General features: G+C 43.4%; 1 protein-coding gene across 3 annotated transcripts in view; it reads left to right on the forward strand.

The window, feature by feature from the left end:
• The window catches only part of NEDD9 (neural precursor cell expressed, developmentally down-regulated 9), a 193,630-nt gene that overhangs the window by 157,543 nt on the left and 15,881 nt on the right, over window positions 1-20,206 (forward strand). For all 3 annotated transcript variants that reach the window (XM_027774847.1, XM_027774855.1, XM_006141192.2), the window contains one exon: window positions 6,652-7,098. In XM_027774847.1, the coding sequence (XP_027630648.1) occupies window positions 6,652-7,098 (447 nt within the window). The remainder of the gene's footprint in view (window positions 1-6,651; window positions 7,099-20,206) is intronic.

The raw sequence follows: 20,206 nt of genomic DNA on the forward strand, positions 1-20,206 counted from the left end.
AAAAAAAAAAAAAAAAAGTCAGGGAATAGTTGGGGAGTGGCAGGGGTGGAGAGTTGTCATGCAGCCAGAGCTCTCTGCACCTGCAGTTCAGGCTGCTTGTACGGTATTTTTCCCGCTCTTCAGGCATAGCTTGGGAACCAGGAACTGAAGAACCTCATCAAATGCAGATCGTTATATTGAAGGCAGAACAGCTCTTAAAGAGACCATTGTATTTAATCTCGCTGGACAGCCAGTTCCTCTTGGCCTTCCTGTTTGCTCAGTAGGTTCAGGGGAGTCAGGCTCCCCCATTTACGTCATTGTCCTGTTTTACTAGGGAGGGGCAGGCATTTTGCTGCTTGCTCTCTCCTACAATCTCTGCCTGGGAGGCTTGAGTGACTTGAACACGCCATTTATTCCCAGGGTAGTTTGACTTCCCAGCTCCCATCTGAAGACTTTATCCACATATTTGCTGAATTCTCTAGACATACCATTTCACCCTCCCTGCAGAAAACCTAGAAGTCAGAGGCCAGAATCCAGTTCCAGTCAGTAAATACGTAATGAGTGTGGTTGTTGTTTCCAACATGGTGATAATGTTCTGAAAATACAAAAGGAAATAGGCAGTGTCCTTGGATTTAAGGAATTCACAGTCTAAAGTGGGCAATACAGTGCAAGCCATGAAGTAAAGAAGTGGTGTGATGAGGCTGGCTCTAGAGGGCAGGTCAGCTCAGTACAGTAGAAGCTGGATCCCACATGGCTGACCAGTCAGAATCCTTATCCTGATGGCAATACACTGGGTGTTCCTGTGCATGCGTCCACCTGGCCAGGATCCTAACAGGGTGGGTAAGTGGAGAAAAAGGATTGCAGCATAACCAGGTCTTGTTAGCACACGTGCTCTCTGGCATGAAACTTTATTCTTCTTAAAGAGAGAGTGAGAGAACACTGGGAAGGTAAGCTACCAGGTAGGTTTGGAACTATAGCTATTCCAGTCACCTGGAAGAAAGGCGTTGAAGTGGGGAAGAAGTTGAGTGCAGCAAAACCAGTTGGGAATCAGTTGCCGTGCTCTAGAAAAACAAAGCTGCTAAGGACTTGAATTAAGAGTGGCAGTTGAAGTAGAAAGCAGAGCCTAGGTAATTGTGTTTCAAGTTGTACAGAAAGTCCACACACCTCGAAGGCTCCATCCTTGGGTAGCTGTATACATGCTCTTAACTAAGGGAGATAAAGCAGGAGAAAGAGGTTTTCACACTTGTTGAGTTAGAAGTGAAGATGCCCCTTAGACATCTGGAAAGAAGGGACGAATGGAGGACAGCAGAAATATATAGGCAAGAGCTTCAGATTCAGGCATGATCTCTGTGTATGGGTGAGATTTTATATAGAGGGCTGTTAAACAGAGAAAAGACAAATGCAAAGAGAGGTCCCTTTAGAATATGATCACTTAAGAGATGGAGGGGAGGATTGGTCTGTGATGGAAAAGGACAAAGTAGTCAAGAGTGGAGGAAGAACTAAGGAATGTATCACGAAAGCCAAGAGAAGGAAGTTCCAGAAATCATTGTGTGTGTGTGGAGGGGTGGGGTGGGAATGCCCGAGGCTACTACGAGTAGGGGTCCTTAGATAGGGTTTATGACTCCAATTGCCAATTTCCAATCCTGATGGGAGCCACAACTTTTGGAGCATACATATTTGACTTTACTAAAAACTAGTTATAAATTCTGGACTTAGAGACAGGAGGCTCGAATTCTTGTCCCAGCCCTAAGACCATCTTGCCAGGTGACTTGGCAAGTCATTAATTTCTTGAGCTTCATTTTTCTCATTTGTGAAGTGAAAGAATTGGACCATAATTGTGTGAAATGCTTTCAAGTTCTGTGTGCCCCAACAGCCCTGGTGCTTTGCCAAGTTCTAACTGCATTCTTAACTGCCGATCTTCACAGGCTAACCATCCAACAGGATATAGAATTACACAGCTCTTATCTTCCCTTGATTTGTTTCTGTGTTGAGGTCCCTACCCTGGAGATAAATATTCAATAAGGTGGTGGGGGAGAAAGAGTAGATTGTATATAAATGAACTGCCTCTCAGGTTTAAGATATTCAGATAACAGCTTCTGATTTTGTGGCCTCAAGGAATCACACCTTTGTACTGCAGGAGAGGGTCCTTCCACCTTCTCCTTGCCAGAAGACATAATCTGTAACTTGCCTACTTATGAATGATGTGCATTTTTGAAGGTGATGGTTTGTTTTCAGATAAAATTAACTTGGCTGTTACCTTCTTACTGAACTCTTACCCCAGTACTAAGTATTTTCAAAAGCCACACATCTTATCTTTCTTTTTCTACTTTCTAATGTATTGTATTCCTGCTTCTGAAATTTGCTGGATTTATTTATAACTTGTCCATTGTTATTATTATTTTGCCCAAAAAGTTCTCCTGAATACAACCAATCATTTCATCATTGCTATTTATAGGTAAATACTCAATAAGAGGTTGCCAGAACTCATTATTATTTTTTTAATCACGAGAGGGTATGTGCACTTGCCAGAGAGAAACAGAGAGGAAAAGGGGGGAAACACCCCCCAATGGGGCATGGTCATATTGGAATCCCTTCTTACTCATTTCTCCATCCCATCAGGATTTTGAGCACACACGCACTTACACATTCCCAGCATGACTTTTCAAGCCATCAGAGGTGGGACTCAAACCATGGTCAGCCATGTGAGATCTGGCTCACCTTAACCACTGGGCTATGGGGCCAGCCCCAAACTCATTATTAATCCAGAGAAATGTTGCTTTGAGGTAAAACTCTTCTGCCCCATATGTATAAATATAAACATAATAACATCATTAGGAAAGGACTAATCCTGGATTGAGAATTGAGTGGAAGCAGAGAGGGTCAGGGAGCCTCAAGATGAATGCTCTCCAGCAAATGAAAAGACAAGTCAGGTTGGTTTCCTGGCCTGGTTCAGGCAGTACAATCCCACATGGCCAACTGTGCAGTTGGAATGCCTGATCTGACAACTTGAGAATTAAGCCAGGTGTATGTGTGTGCCCCAAATCTCAAAAGGATAGTGACAGAGAAGAAGGGATATAGCATGACCTCTTCCCAGGGGGAGTGCTTTCACCTCCACTCTGTCTCTCTGTCTCTTGGTGTGCCCATGCACCCTCTAGCAAGCAAGCAATCAATAAATAAAATGAAAGTCATAATAGCTTATTGTCTCAGGCACTGTTAAAATATTTCTCTTGAATTAACTGATGAAATCCTCACTGTAAGCCCATGTGATATGTCCTATGATCCCTCTTCTCACTGTATAGACGAGGAAGCTAAGGGGTGAAGCCATCCGCCCAGTCACACAGGTAGGACCCTAAACCCCAAGAATTTTACTTCGTAGACATAAAAAGAAGGATAGATTATCTTCAGAACTTTCTTATCCAAGGGATTTTCAAAAAGTTCGAGGAAAGTGTGTATTATCAAGAAGCTATGCATGGATTTCAAAATTTTGGCATTACAATAAACTCTTACTTTAATTCCATTTTCCCACAAGCTTTTGAAGTCCCTTTGTAGAATGGAACTGTGTCCAGTTAGAAGGCACATGTCGTAGAGCGCAGGTAGCTTAGAATCCTGGAAAGAGAGTTGAACTAAGAGACTCCAGAGTTCCATTTTCCTCTCTGACACCGATAGTGTAGCTTTGAACAAATGATAAACTGGCCTCCTCTAGACCTGTCTCCTCATCTGAAAAACAGAGACACTGAGTCCAGGAGATCTCTAAAGGTATTTAGCTACAACCTTCTGTTCAGGAGAGTGAATGGGTGTAGACATTGGCTCTCTGTAACTTGCCGGTCACACTCCTGTTTGGTCAAGGCCAAGCCTATATATCAATGTGTAAATAGGTGTCAGGTTGGTGCTGGAGTCCCTGCCACTTTCCAAATCCTAAAATCTGTGGGTAGTGGGGAAGACCATTGGGGCACCATGGAAAACCATTGGAGAACCCAGCTGCGGTGTCCACATTAACACAGACTACGGGGCTCTGAATGTTTCCTGCAGAAGCAGCCCTTGCAGCATGTGTGGAAACATTACTGAGTTGCTGCCCAGGTGGCGGGGGAAGGTTTCTGGGACAGGAGACAAAGATTATCCACAGGACTCTCCATGGGTATTTCTTTCTGCCTCTAATCAAGCATGGTCCGGCGCTTCACTTCAGAGCTTCATGGTGTTCCTCAGAGTTGGAAGTGACCCAACTCCCAATGCCTCAAGCTGATGTATGCCGATTAGGTCTTTAGCCCATTTCCTTTCTACTGTTTTCTGTTTTTCTTCTTTCCCTTCCTTGTAGGCAGTATAATTGACCAGCTATCAACCCTTTGCTCCCATAGAAGTGGCCCCGATACCATCATTTCTGAATTCATCCAAGGATTTCCTTACCAGCCATTCCCAGTTGTTGAAAGGGCCCAGGAGAAGGGGACAGAGACAAGAGCAGTCAGCTCTCTCCCCACTCTATAATCACAATACAACACGGTGATATCATTTCCTCCAGATCATTTCAGTACAAAGGACTGGAATCTCATCCTCTGGGGCACTGTGACTTTTCTTCCAAATTACAGAATACCCAAAAAGATGGAAAAAGAGACACCAAGAAGATTTTAGGATTATGACACATCCTTAAATGGTTCCACAAAGCAGGGTGGAATTCTACCTGATTTTATCTTTTTTTAAAAATGCCAGAGGCATGTGCTCATGAAAGAGAAGGGGTGGGGGGAGAGAAAGGGGTAGAAATTACTCCCCAATGGGACCTGGTCATGCCACAATCCTTTTCCCTCCAATTCTCTATCCCATCAGGATCCTGGTGCATGCTCAAAGTGTGTTTTGCAAGTCCCTGGGGCTGGGACTTGATCCCTGATTGGTGATGTGGGATCCGACTTCTTTTGTACAGCCTTAACCTCTGCACTCCAAAGCCCGCCCAGCCTCTGATTTTATCTTTATGTTTGTGAATTTTAATTATGAGAAGGAACCAAAGCTTCCTGGAATATAACTACTCAGTAAAACCTTCGTGTGAAACACAAACTTCTTAACTTCCCTTTAGCTTTCCTTGCCCCCTTCACCTGTCTGTGTCCCAGAATTCGTGGATGTCAGAACTCACAAGGATTTTCAAGCTTTTTCTTGAAGAGCATCACATAGCGTCTTGGGTACTGACCTCCATGCCTTTATCTCCTTAAGTTAACTAGCTGCACTGAGTAAGAGGAGCTTGGCTAATAGTGATAGAATCGGATTTCTTCCTAGCTACTGAGCAGAGGGAGAGGGTAGATGCCTTGCATAGCACAGCCACTCATAGCAGAGACCAGCATGCCATTCAAGACCTGTGATAAAAGAGTGTTGTACAGGGGAGACCATTAATGTATGTCCATTTTGAAGAAATAAAAAGCATAAGGCTGAAAGACCAAATCCACATTTCTACAGAAGAAAACAGGAACAGTTCAGGTAATACAAGCCAAAAATGCTGTGAATGCATCATGGCATGAAGTAAAATCACGAACAACCTCCCTCCAGTCAGCAATCCTTTCTCCCTTAAATGATCCCCACCACCATGACATTAAGTGCATCCAAACATTTTAACGAAGCACTCACGGGATCAGTTTTATTTTCCAAATGCTTGAGTTGAATTTACAACGTTCCCCAGCTTCCCTGTGTTCTGGGAAGGGGACAGGCATGCGGTAATGGCCGCCAGCGTGCTGGGAAAAATTACTAACGCCAAGAAATGAAATCTGCAGAGTCTTTGAAAGGCTTCCAAGAATGTCAGCACGTACGCCTGCCCGCTCTCAGCTGAATGCCTACTTTGGCTGTCTGCTTAGGACTCGATGTGCCAGACAGGCCTTCTTACAAAGAGAGTGTTTTGGGCCCATGAAAGGGGAAGGCTCAGCCTTTCAGATGTGAATGGCGAGATTCAAGAAGTAGGTGATAATGTGGCAGAGTGGAGAGGGCCCCTCAGGAAAGGTATGAGTAAAAGACTAAAAGAGGGAGTTGGCATCAACCTATGTGTTAATAAATTCCTTATAGCTCCCGGCCAGCAAACCTGGAGATGTACACTACTGTCCCACTTCGTCCCATGCTTCATTGTCACATCTTTATACTGCACTCACAGACTGTCCCTGTATCCAAGAACATCTTGACCATCCCAAAATAAGATTTTTAAGCCCTGCCAACACATATACAAGTGTGCTTTTGTTTACATGTTGACACTGAATCTAAATACCATTTGTAGTATGTGTTCATTGGGATGGTCTTTGACTCTTTTTTTTCTTCTGATACATGAAACGATTGGGAAATGTCTGCTGTAGTAGATATGAATAGCTTGGGATATTTTTCCATCCTAAGCTGAGCTTCAAAAAAGAGAGAGAAATGATTTGTGCAGCCAACCATTCTGTAACTTTTTCACAGCGCTACTCATAATTCCTTGGCAGAGCCTCTACTGCTAGAGTGAAGGCGGTTCTGGTGTTCCAGGCTTTTCTGAAGAGGCAGTCTGATGTCAGTGGTGGCAGACACGGCATGGATGTATCTGTCTTTTGTCTGCACCATCTGTTTTTCTCCTTATAGGCCATTGTTCAGGAACTGGGCCTCTCCGTAAGAGCATGGACTTTAGGTATTAAAGAGACTGCACTGATATTCTAACGTGATTTCCCCCTCTTCCTTCCTTCCTAGAATCTGATGGCAAGGGCCCTCTATGACAATGTCCCAGAGTGTGCAGAGGAACTGGCCTTTCGCAAAGGAGACATCCTGACCGTCATAGAGCAGAACACAGGAGGGCTGGAAGGATGGTGGCTGTGCTCCTTACACGGTCGACAAGGCATTGTCCCGGGAAACCGGGTGAAGCTTCTGATTGGTCCTGTGCAGGAGACCTCCTCCAGTCATGACCAGCCTACTTCTGGACTGATGCCTCAGACTTTTGGCCAACAGAAGCTTCATCAAGTGTCAAACCCACAGGCCACTCCTCGTGATACCATCTACCAAGTTCCACCTTCCTACCAAAATCATGGAATTTACCAAGTACCCACTGGCTATGGAACCCAAGAACAAGATGTGTACCAAGTGCCACCCTCAGGACAGAGAAGCATTGGTGGAACCAATGGTCCCCACTTAAGTCAAAAGGTGAGTAAGTGACTAACAGGATTTTCATCCCTGCTTATTTTTTGTTCCATTGTATTTGTAGCAAAGGGAGTGCTCTCAAAACGATAACTTGAAACTGAAAAGAAGTGAATATACCAAATACCCTAGCACCAGGTCCATTTTTGCCTGAATTTGCCATTTGCTAGACAGCAATACTTTCTTGAACTACCATGTGCCCAGTACTATTGCTCCACAGTCATTGTACGTTCCCAGGTCATGCTGGGTCATACTAGGTCATAATATTGTTTCTCTCCACCTTTTTAATAGATCTGCACCTAGACCTAGATTCTGTATTCAAATAGCATCCAGTCTTTTTTAGTTCTTCCTAGAGTGGAATAAAGCACTGAGTCTTGTACAAGTATAATGATGCAACAAGGATCCTCCCTGGGCCAAAAGTTGAATTGTGACCCAGTTGGCATGGCTGGAGAAAGAACCCACCAGCAGGAAGCTGGGAGTATGCTATAACCACCAACTCATTCTGTAGAGCTGTCAGCTTAAAGTTTGACTCATTTTTAAAAACATAGATATTAGTGAATTTGGAAAGAAGCCATCTCCAATCCTTCAAGTAATTCCTATCATAATGCCTGAGGCACAAAGTTAAAATAGTACGATGTGGATCTTTAGGAAGGCATCAAGCATGAAAAAAATGTAAAGGGTGGAGAGCTCTCCAACACCCTGTATAATTCCAAATACCACAGCAATTTGAGATAGCCATGTGTTAATTTAATAATAAATGTTGAGCATCTAATCAATGTATTTTTGATGCTGTGACAGTGATGAACTGAAGAGTGAAGAAGTCCTCTTGAAGCTTATATTGTAGGGTGGGAGACGGAAGTAAACATGGAAATGTTATGTATGGATATGTGCTGAGAAGATAACATTGTCAGTCAACTATGGGGGTAATCATCAAAACCAAGATGATGCTTCCATGAGCATCACAAAGAAGAGACTTTCTCTTTTGCTTATTAGGTTGTTGAGAAAGTCGTGACTTCTTTTTCTATGTTTCTCTATGCAAAAATGTGTCATGACTTTCCTGACGACCCAATACTAGAAAAGTCCAACAGGTCCTTTGAGGTTTGTTATTAAGAATGGGCTAATTTAGAGACTAGTAGATGGCGTAATGGTTATGTTGCTGGACTCCCACATGGCCAACTGCAGGTCAAGTCCTAGACCTAGTGACTTGAAACCCACACCAAGCATGTGTGCATGCATGCCCAAAATCCCAGGAGGAGAACGGAAGAGAAGGGATTGTGGTGTGGCCATCCCCCCAGGGGGTGATTTCTCGCTTTCTGTCTCTCTCTGTCTCGCCAATGAGCTCATGCACTCTACAGAAAAAAAAAAAAAAAAAAAAAAAAAAAAAAAAAAACCTCTTTAAAAAAAAAGAAAGAATGGGGTAATTTAACATAAGAACAAAAATCTCTAAATTATAAGAAGAAAGCTACAGTTAGATACCAGAAAGAGCTTGTTGACTCAGAACACTAAATGCAGATGTACCCTGCCTCAAGTAAATCTAATACAGTCTGAATTAAAAGCCCATGTAAATTAGGGAATAGTTATTTGGATGGTACTAAAATCTTCTGTTTCTTAAAAAAAAAAAAAAGGATTCACTGTTGGATTCCTTTAAATAACAAAACCAAGTGTGTATTTTCAAATCACCTTTTATACAAAAAGTGTATTTTACAAAAGACTTCTCGAGAGCTTGTGGGTGGCATGAGCTGAGTGTCTGTTGCCAGGAGGAAAATTCCTCATAAAATGGGGACTGGCTCTCCACCCTGTCTTGCCCAGGACACCAAGATAGGTCTAGAGGCAATCTGCTGACCCTGACTCTTCAGAGTTCTTACCCCAGTGATTTCAGATGCAGAGAGAAAGCCAAACCTGGCCTCTATCTCCAGAGAGGGAAAGGAGTCGTTGAGAGGTGTAACTATAAATAAATAACGTCTCTCGTTCTTAGTCCTGGTTGTTTGCACCTTAAAAATAGCTTTCCTTCATCTGAGCTAGCAGGAGGCCGACAGGGCGCTCAGAACAGGAAATGCTTGGCTGAGAGGTGGTGGGGTCTAAACTTTCATCACAGTTTATTTTGGCAGGAAAGTGACATGTTTTCCTTCGTAGACTCAACCTTTTCAGTTCCAAGTCTGAGAAGCCTAAAACTTCGGACCTCTTCCCAATCAGACATGCTCTCATAGCACTGCAGTTTTTCTCGTGGTCTCTCTATCCTTTCAGAGGCCAAAGACTTAGCTCACCTTGGCTTGGATTGATGTCAAGGAGCTGGGGGTGGCGGGGGACTGGGGTGACCCTCGGGCACTCAAACTCCATGTTCTGTTTTGCTTTTAATTCTACACTCAGTATAAGATCTTGTGTTTCAAGAGGCAGGTGTATCCCATAGGAGGAAGCCAACTTCTGAAAAGGGCCTTCCACCAGTCCCTGCAGGGGTGCAGTCAGAGCTGGGGAGAGGTTAAGACAAGTACTGATATTGTGACCTCTCCTTGAAAGCATCTAGGAGTCCCTAGGCTGCCTGTTCCCTCCACTGATGCCTGGACCACTGGCTCACACCTCCACGGAAGTGAGTCTGCCTCTTCCTTCTTTTCCTCCCTTCTCCCCCCTGCTCTTTTCTCTCTCCCCTCCTACTCTCCTCCCTTTTTGTTCTCTCCCTCCTCTTCTCTTTCCCCTTCCTCTTTCTCCCCTCCCTTTTCCTTCCTTCTTTCCTTCCTTCCTTCCTTCCTTCTCTCCTTTCCTCCTTCCCTCCTTTTTTCCCTAGTCAAGATGTCTAACTGCTAAGAGATTAACTTTAACCTTTCAAGTAACAGCAACAACTTCTGCCAACCTCTGCCTCACTACAGGATTTTCTCAGTGGAAATTCAGACTAATGACGTAAGCCAAGCCCCCAAGAAATAAACCTAGTGCAGTGGGCATGAGGCTGGATTTCTGTTTGTTTATTGTTTTGGGTTTTTTTTTAGGTTTGGGGTATGTGGTTTTGTTTAGTTCTGATTTTAGCACTTTTATGAAGCAATTCACTCATTTTCCCTTTCTATTTTCTCTTTGCTCATTTTCTCTTTTAATTTTCCATCTATAAAATGGTGGCAAACTCAGAACCAGACATTCCTGGCAGTTTAAACTGCGGTCCTTAAAAGCTATTGAACAAGAAAATAAGGCAGCGGAATATTGTTCTAAACCACTGAAGTGTGGTTTGAACATTTTAATGAACATAGAGTCATTCAGAGAGGTAGAGAAGGTGAGTTAAAACAGGGATTCCCACCCAGGCCCTTCCTTCCAGACAGTCATTCACTAGATCCAGGCTGGGCCCATGAAATGTGCATTTTATCAAGTTCTTCACACCCTTCTGGGGAGGAGGTCAAGGTCTACTCTTTGAGAAATGCTGTAAAGGGAGAGTGAAGGAGCTTGGAGATGTTCCAATCTGATTGTAATTTGGGACTTTCCATACTTCACAATTTCCTTGAGGTTGCTACAGACTGTGGGCTGCAGAAGTTTTATCATTTTTTTTTTTTTTGTTCCTACTAATGAATCACTGAAGAAAAGAAAAAAAAAAAGACGGTGAATTTTGCCTTCCATCACTTCAACTTTGCTCTCCGGGAAACTCCAGCCTCTGCCCACCCTCTTTCATCTCCTCCACACTCACCAACATTCATCCCTTATTAAATCAGGGTTTACAGAAAGAAAGCCACGTAATCCCCACCCTTTCGTGAAACCAGCATGCATCTCGTGAAAAGAGCATGGTTTTAGGGTTAGGCTGATTTCTAGTTCCATCGCTTCAGAGCCATCTATCCCTTGGCAAGTTACTGACCTTTTCTAAGCAGTTGTATCTTGACTGGCAAATGAGAGTAATCCTTAACTACCTCACAGGGCTCTCATGAGAATGAAGGGGGATGATATATAGAAGGAAACTGGCACAAGGGTTTACTATAGCAGGGGCTTAAAAAAAATGAGTTCCTGGGACCAGCAGTTAGCGTAATGGCTATGTCGCTGGACTCCCATGTAGTTGACCGTGGTTCGCGTCCTGGACCCGGTGGCTTAAACTCACACTGGGCGCATGTGCGTGCGTGCCCAAAATCCTGAGAGTAGAAGGGGTTGTGGCATGGCCATTCCCCCTGGGGGGTGATTTCTCGCTTTCTGTCTGTTTCTGTCTGGCTGGCGAGCACACATACCCTATAGCAAAAACTTCTCCAAAAAAAAAAGAGTTCCTCTCACCTTGCTTATCTTTCCTTTCTCAGAATTTATTTTTAACTGCATCATCCCTATTCAATTTCTTACTGTTCACCAAATGTACGAATAGATACTTGATTGATAACACATATGCTATATCTTTTGAGTATGGAGCTTGCTCTTTGGTTCTACAAGAATTCTGCAGAGGGTGGAAAAGAATTCTCGACATTATCGGGAAACCATATACACTGACCCTTCTACTTAATTTCACTGGTGTTTTTCACTTTTGAGTTTTGTGCGCAGGGTCATTTTATCCATTAGACATTGTAGGTGGAATGCCCAGGCCCTACGAGAATATTTGAGAGATGAAGTTAAAATCTTTTGGCTCCAAAATATGAAAGACAAAAAAATGAAAAATAGAAATTAATAAATATTTAGACAAATGTCTTAGAAACAACATCATATCCGCCTGAAACGAGCTCATCCTCTTTCATTGCATTTGAAAACAGTTTTTAAGTTAGATTTTTCTCACTTAGCAAAGATTTCTAAATACATATCATGATTGCCAAGAACTCATAGGCAATTCGAAATTAAATGAGTCACTGATAGGCTGAATTATTATTATTATTATTATTATTATTTTGGAGAGGTTTTTGGTATAGGGTGCGTGCGCTCACCAGAAAGACAGAGGGAGAGAGATAGAATGCGAGAAATCACCCCCCAGGGGGGATGGCCACGCCGCAATCCCTTCTCTTCCATTTTCCTCTCGGGATCTTGGGCGTGCACGTACATGCACCTGGTGAGTTTAAGCCACCGGGTCCAGGACTCGAACTGTGGTTGACTACATGGGAGTCCTACAACATAGCCATTATGCCAACTGCTGGCCCCAAATTATTATTTAAAAAAAAAAAAGTTTTCCATTTTTTTGCAAGTAAAGATTCTACTTAATATGGGAGTTTGGCTTGGAATGGAGCCTCCAAATGTCCAAAAGTCAAAGACCAAAAGAAGTCTAAAATAGCCAATAGCTCTGCTCCAGTGATCAGTGAAATGACCACCTGAGCTCATCTATTTCATGCTTGATCCGCACAGGAAGTTATATGCTTCTCTGGTTATTCTTCGGAGGTGTTGCTTCTATTCTGACTGGTAGGATTCTATTTGCTTTGTCTCCTTTTGAAGATAAGTTTTGGGTTAAATGACAAGCTCTATTCCATTGTCCTGCTAAGGGGCAACCGGTGCAAGAGATGTCAGACATGATTTCCCCTTGACAGGGCCTCTGAGAATGTCACCAGCTACTTTATAAAATCAAAACTATCAAAACACAGTAAGTGAGCACCCAAAGCAAAGCAGGATTGATGTGAAGTTAGGTTTTTCTGGGGACCTAGTTTTTGGCATTTTGCCCAATTGAGATAAGAGGGATTTTTTTTTTTCTTTTTTCTCTTTCTTTCTTTCTTTCTTCTTTAGAGAGAGAGAAAGATTTTGGCTATAGTATGCATACATGAGCCAGAGAGACAGAAAGTGAGAAATCACTTCCCAGGGGTTATGGCCATGCCACAATCACTTTTCCTCCATTCTCTTCTCAGGATTTGGGGCATGCACACACACATGCCTGGCGTGAGTTTTAAATCACCAGGTCCAGGACTCAAACCATGGTCAACTATGTGGGAGTCCAGTGATGGAACCATTATGCCAGCTGCTGGTCCCCAAGAATGATTCTTCTATGGTCACGTAAAGAAAAGATGATTGACCTAGGCAGCCTGACTGCCCCCCCCATTTTACCTTAGAACTCCTATTCATTTTTTGAAATCCATTTCAAAGTTCATCTCCTCTGTGAAGGTTTTTCTCTACAATGTAGCAGGTTCTCCCTCCTCTCTGGTCCCAAAATATGTTGTAGCTTTCATTAATTTCAAGGGAGTCACGTGCTCATTGAAAATGCAATAGCCTGCCATTATAATGTGTGTGATGGTCTAGGCTAGGCCAAGTACTACCTTCAGGAGACACTCAGAAATCCCCAGAAATCTAAGATTTCATGAAGACCCCATGACATCATCTTTAAAGACCATCTTCTACTTTCCAAATGGGACACAGCCAAAAGTTGGTAGGAAATGAGTCAAAGATTTTTAACCAGGTCTTCCGGGCCCATTCCTGAAAGGTAATACAAGACCCAGAAATAGATTTGCTTCAATGTTTGTACCTTCTTAGACACTGAATCATCACAAATTACACACACACACACACACACACACACACACACACACATACACACACATACACCCATAGCCATTGGCTAAGGAATCAAAGACTTCCTTTATTGGAATAGAAGTATTGTGAAATCTGGTTGCCCAGAGCAACCCTCAGACACTGGCCAACTAACTGCTATATGTTAACAGCATGATTTGTCTACCAATTAGTGAAAAATAGATTTAGAGGAAATGAAAGCTCCCATAAAAGACAAACACTGACTTCACCTCCCTTTCTTTTATTTCCTGCCTACATCAATATACACATACACACACACAGTATCTACGCCCCTTAAAAATACTTCCGGGGCAGAGGGTCCCTTCCGTGTCTTCATTTATAAACTCACTAAAGTACAAGTATGGTTCAGAATTATGCATTTCTATATCAAGATAATCCTACTTTAAATGTAGTTTTTCTCTCAACACATGGCTTTTGGAGCTGTATGGAGAACTTGACCTTCATTTAAAATCTCTCCCCTGAAGAATCATGCTACATTCTAAGTCTACACAAAATTAGAGGTCCTTGAGCATGGGAAGGGCGGGACTTTGTGAGCTCATTTTGAAAATGAGAAGTGTCTTTTCCCAGAAGAGTCACCCACGCCAGGAGAATGAGCAAACACTGACACCTCCCTAAAAATGAACAAAGGTCGTTTTTGTTTGGTCAGTGCCGAAACCTTCAAACCCAGTTACATTTTGTTATAAAGCTCACAGATAATGCATAGTTCTAAGAGTACATTAGTAACATTGCATAAACCTACACCAAAGCAAACAAAGTAATCTTTTCTCAATGATTTCATGCTAAGACTATGCTTATCAAGGTGAATGTGTTAGATACCGTGTGTGTATAACATCTAGCAAAGTGGCTAACGCTCTATTTGTGAGGGAGAGAAAATAATACGTTTATTTATTTAAACCGACACTTAATATGGGTTGAACACATCTCTAAAAATAGACTTGTTTGAATACGTAGTGCAAAATGCAGACCTAGGAGTTGGAAGAAATCAAAAGCACTTGGTTCTAGTAAATAGTTGTACCATCCACCTGTTTGCCAAGGTAACTTCTTGACACTTCTTGGGGCCAGCAGGTGGTGTGGAAGTGAAGACAGCTAGAACCCGCATGGCCAATACTGCAGTTTGAGTCCTGGACCTGGTGGCTTTAAAAACACAGTAGGGGTGTGTGTGTGTGTGTGTGTGTGTGTCCAAAATCCTGAGAAGAGACTGGAGAAGGGATTGTGGTGTGGCCATCTTCACTGGGAGTGATTTCTCATTTTCCCTGTCTTTCTCGCTCCCCCTTCTTTCTGTTAAGTGTATGTACCCTATAGCAAAATCAAAAAAAAAAAATTCCCTTCTGGACAGCTGTGCTGCTGCTCCTCCTGTTTAAGGAATACAGGTGCATCTTCCCCAAAAGTTGTTGTAACTCCAGTAACATTTGAAGAGTAGCAGGTACTCCTTAAAGGGGTCACATCAGTCTTTTGAAGAAACCTTTAGCAATGTCATACTCACATCTGATTTATTCGAATAATGTTTACAATACTTGGTTTCCTCCTTTCTTTTCTTCTTCCTTTTTTTTTTAAGTTTATTTACTTCTTCCATGAAAGAGTGAGAGAGACAGACAGAGGCATCCCCAACAGGGTCTTCATGCAGCAATCCCCTCTCCCCAGTCTCTGCCAGCCCCATGGGCATGGGCACGGGCCCAGCATGTCCAGGAAGGTCTCAGGATGCAAACCCAGAACCTTTCCCGTGTGGACTCAGTTGCACTGCTCCTGCACCAGCTCCTGACCACTGTATTTGATTTTATCAAAGGCATGGCATACTTATACCAGTGATTTATCAGAATAGTTTTTGTTTCCAAATTTACCACCAATGGGTTGTGTAGCCTTTAGCAGTGTTATGAAGTTTGTGTATCTTACTCTGCAAGGTAGCTTTAGAACTGGAAAGGAGGGGCCTCCTTAAAGTGCCTTTGAGCCTAGGCTCTGTGTTCAGGACGTTCTGCACGCAATTTCATCTATTCTCTCCACAGCCTCCAAGGTGTATGTTACAGCCTTCACTCACAGAGAATGGATCTGGGGTCTGAGAAGTAAGTTAACTTGCTGAAGTTAACTTGCAGCCTCTAGTCAGGGGCAGGATTGATATTTGAGCTCATGTCTGTCTGGATCTGATGTTAATGATTTTTACATCCCAGCAAATGGTCGATGTTGCCAAGTCCTAAAATAAGAGGACATATTTAGGCATTTCGTTAGCAATTCCAGCTCATCAGAACCCTGGGCATTAAAATGCATCTTGTCGGCCAGGAAGAATTAAAGTTGCTGTATAAGTCTCCACTTCAGATCCAGGGAGCAGCCTGAATGCTAAGGGAATCCAAGGTGAGGAGCATGGAAGTCCCTGCTGCTCGGCTGCATGGGCCCGTCTCTGCAGGCTGATCCAGGAGTCTGAGCAGATCACAGGGGAAACGTCAAGACCACGGACCCTGAGAACATTGCTGCTTTGCTTTCTCAGTCATTTGGAAATGCCTTCTTTTCAAATGACTTCCAGTCACTCTGAATGGATAACTTCACTCAACCAGATACCGTTAAATCACCTGAATAAGCTTGCCAACGAGGCACTCCCTCCACAGCCTAAGATGACTAGCTTTCCAGTTGTGCTTCTTATTGGAGAGGGCTTTAAAAAGTTCGTGGAGATGCATATTGTGAAGAAATTATGCAACAATTAAACTTTTACTATTGCATATTCGGTTGTCAGAAAAGTCATGACATATTTTTCTATGCACAAATGCGTCATGACTTTTCCAACAACCTAATACTTTTCCATTCTTTTTTTTTTTTTTTTTTTTTGGGTTTTTTTTTTTTTTTTTTTTTTGTGGAGAGGTTTTTGCCATAGGGCGCATGCGCTCACCAGACAGACAGAGAGACAGACAGAGACAGAGAGACAGGAAGCAAGAAATCACCCCCTCCCAGGGGGATGTCCACGCCGCAATCCCTTCTCCTCCATTCTCTTCTCGGGATCTTGGGCACTCACTCACAAGCGCCCAGCGTGAGTTTTAAGCCACTGGGGTCTGGGACGCGAACTGCAGTCGACTATGTGGGAGTCCAGAACATAGCTATTACACTAACTGCTGGTCCCTCCATTCTTCTATGAATGATTTTGAAGTCCCCTTGTGTAAAAAAGAGCAACTTCCTTTGGAAGTGTTTACTTGCAAAATTAGAAAAGTCATCAATTTCTAGTAAATGTCTAGTGTATGTTCCAAGTGTAGGTAACAGGACATGGAGAACAGGCTGGACACTGCAACACCTAAGAGCCTGTTCACTTCTGTATTGTTCACAGGTGGGTAAGCTCCCTGCACTTCATTTCTTCAACTGCGGAATTGTAGGTGAAGCCGGACTACCTCTGATGGTCTTGCTAAATTTTCACAATGCAAATATCCATATTTGATTCTTTCCCAGAATCACTTGAAAAGTACAATATAATGAGGGACCAGCAGTTAGCGTAATGGCTATGTGGCTGGACTCTCATGTAATCGACCACCGTTTGCGTCCCAGACCCAGTGGCTTAAAACTCATGCCAGGCACGTATGCGTGCGTACTCAAGATCCCGAGAGGAGAATGGAGGAGAAGGGATTACAGCATGGCCATACCTCCTGGGGGGTGATTTCTCACTTTCCATCTCTCTGTCTCTCTCTGTCTGTCTGGCGAGCGCACGCGCCTTATAGCAAAAAAAAAAAAAAAAAAGTACAATATAATGACATGACCTCAAGAGTCTTTTTATGAAAGGGAAAGACATGTGCTGACCCCATAGTCCAGTGGTTAAGGAGTCAGATGACACATGGATAGCTGCAGTTTACATCCCAGCCCAGGAAGTTTGAAAAACACCCTGGTCCATGTGTGCATGCTCAAAATTCCATTAGGATGGAGAAATAGAGGAGAAGGGATTGCGTGAGATATGACCACACCCCACTGGGCGAGGTGCTTTCTCCCTCTCTTTCTCTGTCTGTCTGTCTCTCTCTGATGAGCACACATATCCTCCTGCAAATTTGGAAAGAATAAAAAAAGACACTCAGACATTTATATAAATTAACTTGACTCTTAAATGTTGGCAGATCCTTCCTACCCTTCCGTTAGGATCTAGCCCATCTTACCAACCAGGACCACTAGTGTCCCTTAGAAGATGGAGTCAGGCCCAAAGATGGTGAGAGCAAGCAGAGACACAAAGGAGACAGAAGGAATTGATGTTTGGCAGACCTAAGTCCCTGCACTCAAGAAAACGTCCAGAGGGTCTCTCACTAAGGAAAACTTCTTTCATCCCTGCTTTGTTACTAAGAGCTAAGAAAGGACTTCTTCCTAGAACTCCTCGCTCTAGATCCCCTTTCCCCTGTTCAATCCACTTGGATTTGGCAGAGACTTTTGGTCGGTCTGTTGTCTTAGCAGCCACCTTGAGCACTGGCACCAAGTTCTACCACGGAGCAGCCTGACCTATCAGCCATTGTATCGTTTCTCCCCACTAGGCTGTGAGAGTTCTCGGATTTCGGGAAAAACGATACAGAGAGGAGGCATTCATGCTCTGAAATCTTCATCCCTTTCTCCGTTGTATTCCCCGTAGGGCAGTCTGGTCATCTCCGAAATCCATTTCAACATCTAGATTTAGTGCTCAGCGTCTTGCTGAATTTATTCGGACATCAAAAGAGCCGAAATGCATCTGCCTTTTATAGTTTTCATTCAAAGGACGCTCGGGCCCATGGGATATAAAAAAAAAAAGGAAAAGAAATGGCTTTGCTGTACCCAACCTTGTCACGGGCTGTATTTGGCTTTATCCTGAGAAAGACCTCGACCACTTGAGAAACCCAGACGTCATTTCCCATCCTGTTCTTTCATGTTAAATGCGTCTAGCTGCTCTCTGGCGCTTGGTCACTCCATAACTAAATATTGCTTTAGCACTCGCTGCACAAAGAGCTTCCTGGAAGCAGCAGGGGAGACGGGCAAGGGGCTTAACAATCGGGCCCTGTTTCCATTGAGTGGCTCTCCGCCCAACACTGGGTCAAATGAAAGGGACCCGAGAGCCCCCTTCGCCTCCTGAGCTTTCAGTCCTGACTTTCCCTCATCTGGGGAAAGAGGCTGGCTGAGATTTAGATTGGGCTAGCAAAAGGCTTAGTTCTGGCATCACATCAGGTCTCGAAATGTCATGGAAGGAAAATTACTCACCTCCCCAAAATGGGAAAGCAATAACCGAGAGCACAAGAGAAACCTTAGGAAGGGTTAACCACGGACATGGCAGGGAGGGTGTATTTTTTAAGGCCAGATTCCATTTTCATTATATTGGTGCTGTGTGAGTAAATAAATGAGCTCAGCTGCTGCACCCGAGCTGGGCAGAGAGAATTTACAGAGAATGAATAAATCCCGGATAGGTAGCATGCGGCTTTTCCCCTGGTCACAGGAACACAACAGACAAACAGACAAACCTCTGTAACTCGACAGTTTCTGAAAACTGGATCCCAGTTCTAATGGGCAGGTAGTGATGTGGGTGATGTTTCTGGGGTTTTCTTTAAAGGGAAAGGGGTCAAATCGTTCATTTAAGACAAAGAGGTTATTATAAAGCCCAATAAAGACTGGTGGCTCTGTTCGTGCCTTTTTAGGGTATTTAAGTGAAATAAGTTCTTTCCAACAGGCAGTTCGGGAAATCTAAATACTCTTGTTAACGCATAAAACCTGGTAAGAAATGGTATGAAAAATCAGGGAGTTTGGGGGTGGCAGAGGGGGTGCAGTTAGAGACAGACAGGAAGCAGCCTCATTTAACTTCACACCTATGCCAAGGAAAATGCAAATAGGTGACTCCTAAGAGGTGAAATTTACTTTTTTTTTTTTTTTTTTTTTTTTTTTTGTTCCAGCGGCCATTGGCTCCGAAGAAAAACCATTTGCTACAGGGCGCATGTGCTCGCCAGAGAAACAGAGAGAGACAGAGAGTGAGAAATCACCCCCTAGGGGGGATGGCTACACCACAATCCCTTCTCCTCCATTCTCCTCTCGGGATCTTGGGCATGCATGCACACGCTCCCGGCATGGGTTTAAGCCACCAGATCCAGGACTCAAACCATGGTCAACTACATGGGAGTTCAGCGACATAGCCATTACGCTAACTGCTGGTCCCTCCTGGTCATCTTTTGATTGTGTGTTGTACATTGTATTTGTTAAAACATTTGTGGAAATTATTTGCAACTCATAAAGAGTTCTCTACCATCAAGGAGGATTTTGTTTTCCCCCCACCAACCTCATAGACACACATAAATCTAATTTCTTGCTTTAAGATGTCCCATGCTGGTCATGTCAGCATTGCCATTATCACCAGACAGCTTAACCAGACTTTAACCTGGCTTTCAACCTGTTTAAGGGTAGGTTTACTTCCAGTTAATGCTCACCTTTGGATGCAGATCTTAGGGTTCCGACCTGAAGTAGAGGATGATTCGTCAGGGTCCCTATCTTGGTAAGCCCAAATGTAGTGCCCCCCATGACTTAAAGAGGTTGTAAAAAAACACAACTTAGCCTGTTGGGTACCTATTTCAGATCAGGAAATGCCTCTACAGAAAAAGCAGCCTCATTGGAAATTCCTTCCCAGATTATGACCTAGAAATTCTTTACTACTACTTGACTCTTTAACACTATAAGGGAGATTTGTTTTGTGTATCTTCTTCTTTTTTCTTACATTGTCTTC

The sequence above is a fragment of the Tupaia chinensis genome, unplaced genomic scaffold, assembly GCF_000334495.1.
Source record: "Tupaia chinensis unplaced genomic scaffold, TupChi_1.0 Scaffold000048_1, whole genome shotgun sequence".
Taxonomy (NCBI): Eukaryota; Metazoa; Chordata; class Mammalia; order Scandentia; family Tupaiidae; genus Tupaia; species Tupaia belangeri.